Raw genomic sequence first — 10,508 nt, forward strand, 5'->3', positions numbered from 1 at the left:
GATTGGGGGCCTTATTAAGGCTTCTAATTAGAGTTAATTGATTTTTAAGATTTGGATTTAGTAAAGGGAAAAAAGTATTTTCAATATCGGTTTAATACGCCCCTCAAAAATTTGGTGTGCAAATAAAATGTCTAGACCCCCAATTAAAAACCATGGCCCCCAATTAAACGAGGCATATTTGCCTTAACCTGTTAGATTACGTCTGAACTGGTCTTCTTTTTACCCCCAAAAGCCCTTGTACTTCTCTCTTTCCAGATACATCGTATTAAGATTAGGTTTCACCTATCTCACAATTTCTAAAGTAATTTAAGTTTTCAATTCCATTTACCACCTACAAAAATCAAATTAAATTTGACTACAAAAACAACTTAAGAGAGAAAGAAGTGCTTATGTATCAAACACATACACATGAAATGTGTACCAAACACAGCTCTGATACCCGAATTGTCACACCCGCAAATGCACCTTGCAAATTTCTGGGACGGATGTACCCGACAGCAGCGTAGTTCAGTGAATCAAGCTTTACCCACAAATGCTTCAGCCTTATAAGTTAACACCAATGCAAACAACGACACCTACAGTTCTGCAACGAAAGTCTTAGGCCTACTTTCACTGCTCTTTTCTTCTAAAATGCTTACCATAAAGCATTCAAACAATGCCATAGGCGAAGGTGGGACCAAGGAAGAAGTCACTTTATTATGGGACTTTTCAACTCAAATTTCTTAGGGGATCCCGTTCACTAACACAATCATCCAAATAAGAACACTTAGAACATGATACAATTAATCCATTTTATTGCATCAAAAGGGAAGATATACAAAATTTGCCCACTTAGGGACTTACACAGACTTGTTCCTCTTGAACTACGCCTTTTCCTTACTAAAACTCTCTCAATTTGAGTCTCACAATCTCCTATTTAATCCTGCTGAAGTTCCTATGCCTTTGCACTATTTATATAACAACTTTAATGACCAAAAACCGTGCACAACATTTGCACATGCATGAAACATCCATATGTCCCATAGGGGGGTTCTATAACTCCAATAACTGTGCCAACTGGCCAGTTTATTCTCTAACCCGATCCAGCCTTCTACACCTGTTCCATGACAGTTGTGGACACACCTTTAGGTTATAAAATTCCTCTATAACCATTCTCCCTTGTCTCACACATTTGGCACACTTTTAAAGCCAATAACCTAATCATGACCGTCACTTGAGCCATAACGTGCAACCTTTGCGAATTACTGAACTTCCCCTTGAATCAATACTCAGCCAACATGGCACTGTGTTGTTTTGTCCTAATCCAATGTACGCTAACATTGCGCTACAATCCTCCTGGCCATTCCTTTAGCTCATTCTAGTTATTCATGCGTCATATGCTTCACTTAGCCAATTTGCTCGACAATAGCAATGCCACTCTTGCATTACTAGCTTGGTTGCACTGTTCAAGCTTTGGCCAGCCTTGAACTAATGCATAGGCCAACTCTTGGCCTATTCTACCCTCTCGCATCATCCTTGAGTTTGGGTCAACTCAATCCCATGGATATGCATCAATGACAACATCACATGTTGCATTTTGTCGATTTGGCTTTATCTTGCCTTTACCTCAATGAAGCTTCATTAGCTCCACCTTTGCGCTTCACTAGCCTGCAGGGTCCCGCTACCTTAACGCTTAACAGTCTATGCAGTGTGGCGCCACCTTGGTCGTTCATTGACTAGGCCGGCTATGCTATTACACTCCATCTTAGCCGTTCACTGGCCTGACCGGTCATACTTACCCAGATGGGATGGAACGACAAACCATACACATAGCAACAGGTCACAGTGATCAATTTAGACGGTTGAGATTGGTAATAGCAGTTTTACTCCGATGCACTTTGTCTCACACTGACATCTGAAGTGATTTTCTGAGTTCTCGAAAGTAAAAGGAGGAAGGTTCATAATCCATCCGTGTTTTCAAGAGAGAGGAGAGGGAGGTCGAGCTTCTGTAGTAAGAGAAAGAAGAGAAAGAATGGTACGAAGAGCAAACGTAGTGTTTGATGAAAGTCCACCAGATGATTTCGATCCATCGGATCCTTACAAGGATCCAGTTGCTATGTTAGAGATGAGAGAACACATTGTGAGAGAAAAATGGATCGATATTGAAACTGCAAAGATATTGAGAGAGAAACTCAAATGGTGTTACCGTGTTGAAGGAATTAATCATCTTCAGAAATGTAAGCATCTTGTTCAACAGTATCTTGAATCTACTAGAGGTATTGGTTGGGGTAAAGATGCTCGTCCCCCTTGTTTCCATGCTCCCAAAGTCCAATCTTCAGAATGATGTGATTTTCAGGTCTGTTTCACTTTCTTATTCTATTAAATTTCATTTCAGTACACATCAATCATTTTTTTTTCCTTTCAATTTGTCTTGTTATTTTGTTGAATCGCAATTAGGGTTTTCTTTTTTTAATTATTATTTTTAAGAAATTTGTTTTAACATCTTGAGCTTTTAGAATGGCTGATTGTGAAATGCCGGCATGAAATTTGGTATGGAGGAAGTAGTATCCAGATGATGCCGGGATAATCTGTTTCCAAATTTTTTGCAGTTTGGTTTTCTTCTCTGATTCCTAGATGGTATCAGGTGCTTGATTATAGTGGTTACAACTGTTCCATTAAATTTTAACTTATTTAACATAAGATCACCTCTGATGCTAATGTTGTCTGCTTTACTTATTGTGCTGCATAGGAAATATACCCGTTTAGGTTAAAAAATATAGTTATCCAATGTGGACCTCTTTAGGCAATCTTAAGCTGATACTGCAAGTAGTCGGGATGACAGCTTCTAGCCCGTCCTCTTGTTTCAGAGGTTCATCTAAACACTGTTCGTCAAATTTATACATGATTTTTCTTGATCAAGTATTTGTTTCTTTGATTGTTTTAGTATAACTACATGTAAGATAAGAGAAAGCTGTTTTGAAACCTTAAATGAAGCTCTCTCATCCTAAAGTACAGGATTTGCAAGCTCCACATGCGACACGTGAAGTTAGTCCTTAAGAGCGTTTCCAATCTGTGGAAATTTTCCAATGTGCCATCTCATAAGAACGCTTGAAGAACTTGTTTCAAACGTGGCATTGGAAAACTCTTAGAAATAGGAAATCACCTGCCACACTAATTTGCTGAAATGACTTATTTGTCCACAGGGTCATCTTATAGGGTTGTTAGGTATGGTTAATACTATAGATAGTGAATAGTAATATTTTCGATCATTGGTTGTTTAAAAATAAAGGCTTTAAGCTCAGCAGAACACGAAGATATTCTGTAGAACAAGAGTAAGGAATAGAGGATGTCTTCCAACTTCTTGCCACATCGACTTAATGGATTTGCATTAGAAGGCTTCTTGACTACAATGTATATATGTTTTCTATGCGGCATAACAAATTTGAGCCGTCTACATCGACGTTAGAGATGCTCTTAGAGGATGTTTCATCACTTGTGAGGCCGATGAGACGTGCCATGTAAAAAGTTGCCCACAATAGCGTTGGAGATGTTCCAAGTGGTTTTATTCTGATTTTTAATTTCTAACCCCCAGGTGAGATATTATCTGATGCCGGTTACTTGTCGTTGCAACTTCTTATAAACCTTGGCTTTTTAGAGCAATTGATTTTCTTCATGGTACTATGGTGTGAGTGATCAAGGTAGTTCGATAAAGATGGATGTGTTATATCTATTTGCTGTTTTCATCCAATATTTTGTCATTCAGATCAACTTGATTCCATGTATTTCTGATGTCCTATGTGTTTGTCTAACAGATCTGCTATTTTTCTCATGTTTCCTTTTTGACGAGAACTTTGAGTGCCATATTTAAGTATCATTATACCCTTAGTTGCTTAGCTTGAACCTGGGAATCTGGTGTTGCAGTGGGTACGCTGAATTTGATTTATAAATTAGACCATTAAAAATGGATAAGTAGGTAAAGGGTTTTGGTGGACCGCATCTTGACACATTCAGTCTGAAATTGGATGTGAAGTATCCTCAACTTTGTGTTATTTGAACATTGCACGTGTATAAACTCTAAGAAGCTGGGTATTAATGAAGATATCTACTGGGGGTCTAGTCTTACAAGTGTATTCTATTACATTTTGTCTGTCTGAATTGCCTCTCTTGTGTTCCTTCTGTGACTAATCTGCGGTTACTTATGTTAAAATTAATAAAAGATACAGCTTCCATTATCTGCACACTAGTTGCCTATATTAGAATAAAGGAAAATCTTGACATTGGTTTTTCCTTTCTTTTCCAGGGTAGTCAGAAGATTGGTAAAGCATCAATTCAAGTTCTTGACAAAAATAGGGAGGAAAAAACTCTAATAATTGTGGAATTTCTATGAGGTGCAAAGTGGCAGAATTTCTTGTGATTGATTTTTTGCTTTCTGTACTTGCTCTTCTTTTGCTATCTTAATTTTCTTTCAAAACATGTTGTCTGTTGTTCTAGCCGCGACTGAGATATTGCAATACAGGGTTTCAAAATGTTGAAATAAGGAAAAATTCTGTTCTCCTTGGAAACAAGATGTTTTTTCATTTTCTGCTACGAAGGCACTCCACCTAGGGTGATGCTGTAACAACTGTTTTGATGCAATGTTATCTCATTGTAGTCCATGTTATTGCTCTGATGAGCTCCAACCACATGTCCAGTTGAGTTCCTTTCCAGTTTATTTATGACAAGAAACTGGTTATAATTTTTCCTTGGGTAGATGCTTGCGCATACTCTTCTAAGCATGGTGGTTGTGAGTTCCTTCATTGTTTACGAGGAAAACGAGACAGATAGAATGGATCTAATGAGCTAATCTTTCTAGAGAGGGATCAAAATACAACCTATTGGAACTTCAGGCGTTAAAGGAGCTGATGGTAAGGAGATTATTGATCCCAAAAAACCATCCAAGGGTGGCGAGGTCATTCTTGCATGGGCTTTGCTTTAATGATGGGTAGGCTTGTTGTGCTTTGGCCCTTCTAGCTCTTCGAGATCAAAGGCTGACGCAAGGCACTACATCTTATATTTGTTTATATAGAGATGTTCTATTTGTTTATATAGTTCTTTATCATGCGTCTCGAGACACTTGAATCTAATTGACGTGAGCTGTAGTCTCCCAAAACAAAACAAAAAAACTCAAACATAATGATCCACTTTGGATAAGAAAAAGATAAACAACAAAAGGAAAAGAGAAATAGTAGGGATGGATGTAAACATATGTTTCTTATATCCAAAATAGTAAGCATTTCAATCGTGAAGTGCATGGGGCTGAACTTCTGGTATAGACTACTAGTCCAGGAAACATTTTGTACCAAGTTGCATCCAAAATTTTTGTGAAATAAGTCCAAGAGTATGGTTTGCATTCAACAACTTTCTTCTTCTAGCTCATTCGTGCCCGTTTTATGTTTTCTGATGTAGAGATTGATGACCTTAGTAGTGCTTTGCTTACTGTCACCTAAAGTCAAATGGACACCTAGATCAAATGTCTTAAACTGAACTTGGCTATATGATAATGCTTATCAATTCAAACTCTTAACTATTTTCACAAACCAAAGAATTCTATAACGAACTGTGTTAAGGCTGACGAAAACTCGATCGTCAAAAAATGTAAAGCATCAACTAGTCACCACAAACAACAGATGATGATCTTCAGACCATACCCTAGATTAAATTCATTACAGATCTTCGTGACGAATGAATTGAACCAACTTAGATCTCATATGTGGTGGAATACGAACAGGCCGATAGTTTTTGTCGAGCCAAACGGCGGTGCCCTTTGCTTCCAAGACGGGCTGAGATGAAAATGGAGTTGCATATAGTCAAAAATATGTTAGTAGATAAAGAAGACTCATGCCAATGCAATTATAAAAAATGCCAACCTCTTGATTTGGTAGCTTCAAGATGACGTGTTCAAAGAATAAGCGAGCAGGCGAGGAGCCAGAGATCCTCACTTTCACAACGAACCTCTCACCACTCTGGCTGTGCATGAAACCCCATGAGAACTTGGATACAAGTCATACAATACTCACTTTGTTACAAAAAATCTTTAAAAAAAACGACTTCGCGGACATTCGTGTCTTAGACCTCTTTAGTTTTTCTCTATCTTGAGCATGGGGCATAGCAAAAGAAAGTATTCATGTTTTTCTTATAGGGAGCATGTTTGGCATCCAGTAGATAACTAAACTTCAAATTTTAGATGAATTACTAATCCCCAAAAAAATTCAAGAAGTAGGACTACTAAAATAGAAGGATCACTTGTGAAAGATGTGGATCTCTGAAAGCATATCAAAGTCGTTATTAGCTAGAAAACATACTCTTAGTGGTGCTAGGAATTTGAGGGACAACTCCGATAGTGCTAATGCGTTTCCAGTACGAGCAACTTCATCTGCATTGACACCCATCCTCTCCAGAAGCTCGTGACGGGCTGATCAAAAATCTTAAACAACAAATTATATATACATTTAACTGATAAGCAGGTCATAGATGAGATCAATTTTCAGAAGTGAAGGATGTCATAATTAAGGAAGGTTAACAAGAGAGGGAAGAATCTTCAGATATGGAATTAAATCTTCACCAAAACACAGACTAGTGCATATGTTGGTGGGAAGCGTAAAAAAAAAAAAAAATTTCTTAACTGAACAGAGCATTTGTTCCATCTAAAAAGAAAAACTTGGAATATATTCATGAGTTTATTATTTCTCTAAAAGCTGAAAATAGATAATCAAATTCAAACCAACCAAACAATGTTGTTCCTTTGGTAGTTTCCCATGAAGATGAGATGCTTCGTTTAGTTTGAAAATCGGATAAATTAAAATAAAATAATGAAACAGTTGACAAGATGAATGCATCATGTAACCAGCCTTCTCCCAAATATTAACATCAAGAGAAGCCATCTTTACTTGCACTTATTAGCCTAAAGGAAACTATATTGTCCAAAGGACAGGTTTAACTTAACACCTAGTTTGGTTGAAAGAAGTGGAATCCTAGGAATTCAATTATGGGGTAATCCAATTCTTGGAATTGAATTTCAAGGATTTGAATTCAAATCCAAAAGAAGGCGTATTGAATGTCATCTGGTTAACAAGGGGAAACAGCAGACTCCAAAAACAATTCTAGTTCTACAAGAAACTTGATGTTTCTTAAAGAAGACAGCTCTTAAGCAATAACTAGCTTCCTTTCCCACTATGTGCAATATGGTAATTGGCTGGCAGACTCCATCACGCATAAAGATCACAGACCCTATGCATGTTTTTTTGTAATGATGTATGTCTGGTTCTCAAAGCTAGATGACGTGGAATGAAAATAATGACACTCCCTATTTTCTAGTCTGAGATTATTCCCGTCAGATACTCAAAAAGTGGACAATAGTGACGAATACAGCCTTGTATTTTGTACTCTAGCATAACACTTAGAGATCACAGACCACATTCATGTTTTCTTGACATGTAATTTCTTGAATCTAGGGGATGTGTAGCATAAAGCATAACATAAAACTATGTTGTCGAAGGCGCCTCCAGACCGCTGCCCAAGCAGCAAAGTGGCTGGGCGCCTCGGCAGACAAAGCGCAGCCTTTTTCCACAGCATTTGAGAAAACCCTAAACCTAACATTTAGGATTCTACTTTACTATTGAACCGACTTTTTCACGAGAAATTAAGGTCCGGCCTTCTATATTGGTTCTATTTGATTAAAATTAGGGTCTCATTATGTGGCTCTGCTGCAGCTCTATATTTTGTACCCAACACCTAGCCGCAAGCCTCGCCGCAAAAACATAGCATCAACCCAATTATTCTGTGATGGTACTCCAACTTTCTAGTCTGAGCTAATTCCTATTAAACACCCAAAATATGGACACTAGTGAAGAATACAACCTTGTATTATGTACTTCAACAGAACACGCATGACTGGAGTAGGGGGGATTAATGGAAAAATAGAACCTACATAGTGAACAGCTTCAATCAATGTACAGTGATTTGACAGCTTCATTTTGTGCATTTTGCAGGAGACAGGTTAAAAGAGGAGAGATGAAAGTATGAAACGGATTGAACAAAAAAGATGAGTAACATCAATTAAAAAAAAATGTCATAAATATTGCAAAGGAAGATTTCATGGCTTGTGGGGGTTGATGGAAGAAAATTCTTAAAAATGTATAAGCTCTTTTTGATATTTCACTTAGTTGTAAAGAAACTCTGATCATCATCGATTGTTTCAAATTAGAGATATAGAAGAGCAACCATGGAAGACATGAGACAGACTTATTACTTGGCATGATCAATTGATTGATGCTCTGTAGAACTACTCTGCTCACACAATTTTGTTGGAATAATTATAGTGACAATCACTTTCAAATATAACTTTACCATGTTGGCAATAACTTGCATAGACGGCATTGTTTACAACACCATACTGATCTAGTTCATAGTCACGGACTTTCAGCTCGACATCAAAGTAACTCTTCATTCTGCAATATAGAGTGAATAAACTAGTGTTAAACGCAATCAGATTACTTGAATTTCAGCCAAAAAACTATGTGATCTACATGGACTCATACATGGAGGCTCGCCCAATTTTTAATAACAAATAAAGCATCATTCTAATCGATCCAGCATAAGTTCAGGCAGCAGATTTGACACCAAAAACTGTTACTCAGAAACAAAATTGCCCAATAAGCAACTGATGACCTCCATTGACACCCTTGGTCTAAGTACCCATAAACTTAACCTCAGTTGTTTTCTTCATTTTTCATTAATCCATTTTGCTACACCAACATTCCTACTCAAATGAACTCATGTATACAGAAAGTATAATTGGATCTTATAGAGAAGTTGAAATTTGGGTACATAACCTATATAATGAATGAATTGTGCATTATAACTAGATTACTACTGAAGCAGTGAAGGCCGACGATGAAAGCGAACTGCTTTTTAATAAAATGATACTGAAATTGATCGATTTCAACGGATCTGATGGCTATTTTAAAGAAATTTGAACTGTGAATCTGTTTGTTTAATGGCGTTTGACTGAAATATGTAATCAATTTGATTGATGATCCCAAGTTTGAGCTTAATTTCATGAAATTGTGATTTCCAGAAAACCAATTTCAGTTTCTCTGCACAAACATTGTGACGGACAAACTCACCATTTTTTCATCACTAAGGGACTCCTTCCTTTGGTCGTCGTCCAATTACAGATTAAACTGTGTTAGCTAATACCAAATTCATCTTTTCACAATTCAAAAGAAACAACTACCAAATAATATAGTGAATAGCAAAATGGGTTTGTTAATGTAATAAAGTACTTACCCTTGTCCACCTTGAAAATCAAATGCCTGCACCTTACTGCAATTTCTCATACGGGAAAGAGAAAGGGCACTTGAAGACGAGAAGATTCGATGAGAATTGTTGAATTTGGATGATTGAGAAACGGGGAAGACTGAAGTTGAGGGATTGATGTGGTAGGAGGAATACATCTCTTTTGCAAGTGATGAAGATGGTAACCAAGTCAGGTGCTTGCAGGACACCATAGCCTGCAACATTTTACTCCTTTGAAGAGGAAATAGGAGGAGAACGCCGACGATGTTTACAATGATGATAAAAGGGCGTTTGAATCGGTTAGTTGATGACTCGCGAAGAACACTTTATATAGGTTTCGTGTCATAGGATCCCCGGAATGCTAAAATGTGTTATTGAGAAAGCTAAAATGGATAGGAGAAGAATCCTATTATTGGGGCTGTGGGGGCCGAGTTTTTGTGGGGCTAAAATGCTACTGTATTTGTAGCCAAAAAATAGATAGGGGATTCAAGGTATATGAAAAATCAAAAATATCCTTACTTAGATTTCACTATTCATTAAAAAAAAAATTTAAATTTATGATCTTCTCCTTCTCCTGTCATTTACAAATCATGATGATCATGATTTCATCATAGTTTCATCATGATGAACATTATTAAATTATATATCCTATCCCACCCCGTCCTTCTCTTCTCATTCATAAATTATGATAAAGATGATTATCATAATTTCATCATGATGAGAACGATGATCATAAAGAAAACCCAAAACTATTATCTTCTCTTTCTCCTTCCCATTCATAAATCATAATAAAGATGGTGATCATCATAAAAAGAAAAAACTAAGAAAATTCCACATTTATTTTTGCTTTTAGATGGTTAAAAAATATGATTCTATGAATTTCGGGTAAAAAAGAAAAAAGCTTCTAAAGATGTTTACGGCTGGGAGTTCTTAGATTCCCGGCCGAAAGTATTTTCGGCTTGGTTTTCCAACCGAAATTAGTTTTCTGATTTTTTTTTGTTTCCAAAACCCGTTACGGCTGGGAAAACCCAGCCTTAACTGGTTCTAAAAACAAAACAAAAATCAGAAAAATGATTTCGGCTAGGAGTTCTTTATTTCCCCGCCGTAAATAAAAAATACGGCTTGGAACACCATCATTTCCCAACCGCTTTTGCGTTCTACGGTTGGGTCGACAAATTATCCCAGCCGAATAA

At 37.1% G+C, this 10,508-nt stretch overlaps 1 protein-coding gene across 2 annotated transcripts; it reads right to left on the reverse strand.

Moving 5' to 3' along the window:
* Nucleotides 1-5,511: 5,511 nt before the first annotated feature.
* On the reverse strand, nt 5,512-10,037 carry LOC113298412 (acyl-acyl carrier protein thioesterase ATL3, chloroplastic-like). Of its 2 annotated transcripts, none has more exons than XM_026547149.1 (5): nt 9,307-10,034; nt 8,365-8,465; nt 6,321-6,430; nt 5,886-5,981; nt 5,512-5,798 (listed from the first exon to the last, which is right to left on the reverse strand). In XM_026547149.1, exons 1-5 carry the CDS (start codon nt 9,537-9,539, stop codon nt 5,682-5,684), a joined length of 657 nt encoding a protein of 218 aa, XP_026402934.1. In that variant the 5' UTR covers nt 9,540-10,034; the 3' UTR covers nt 5,512-5,681. The 2 variants fall into 2 exon arrangements, 1 of the variants encoding a protein (XP_026402934.1); XR_003334191.1 differs by having other exon boundaries at nt 5,768-5,798; nt 5,886-5,985; nt 9,307-10,037.
* Between the last annotated feature and the right edge of the window lie 471 nt (nt 10,038-10,508).

Source organism: Papaver somniferum, chromosome 7, assembly GCF_003573695.1.
Source record: "Papaver somniferum cultivar HN1 chromosome 7, ASM357369v1, whole genome shotgun sequence".
Taxonomy (NCBI): domain Eukaryota; kingdom Viridiplantae; phylum Streptophyta; class Magnoliopsida; order Ranunculales; family Papaveraceae; genus Papaver; species Papaver somniferum.

Excerpts from the sequence above, each read along its gene's own strand:
- LOC113298412 (XM_026547149.1), bottom strand. The coding sequence starts at position 9,539 with ATGTTGCAGGCTATGGTGTCCTGCAAGCACCTGACTTGGTTACCATCT. Across the intron at positions 6,431-8,364 it reads TGCAAGTTATTGCCAACATG|CCCGTCACGAGCTTCTGGAG; the intron begins GTAAAGTTATAT and ends ATTTTTGATCAG. Across the intron at positions 5,982-6,320 it reads AATTCCTAGCACCACTAAGA|AGTGGTGAGAGGTTCGTTGT; the intron begins GTATGTTTTCTA and ends ATGCACAGCCAG.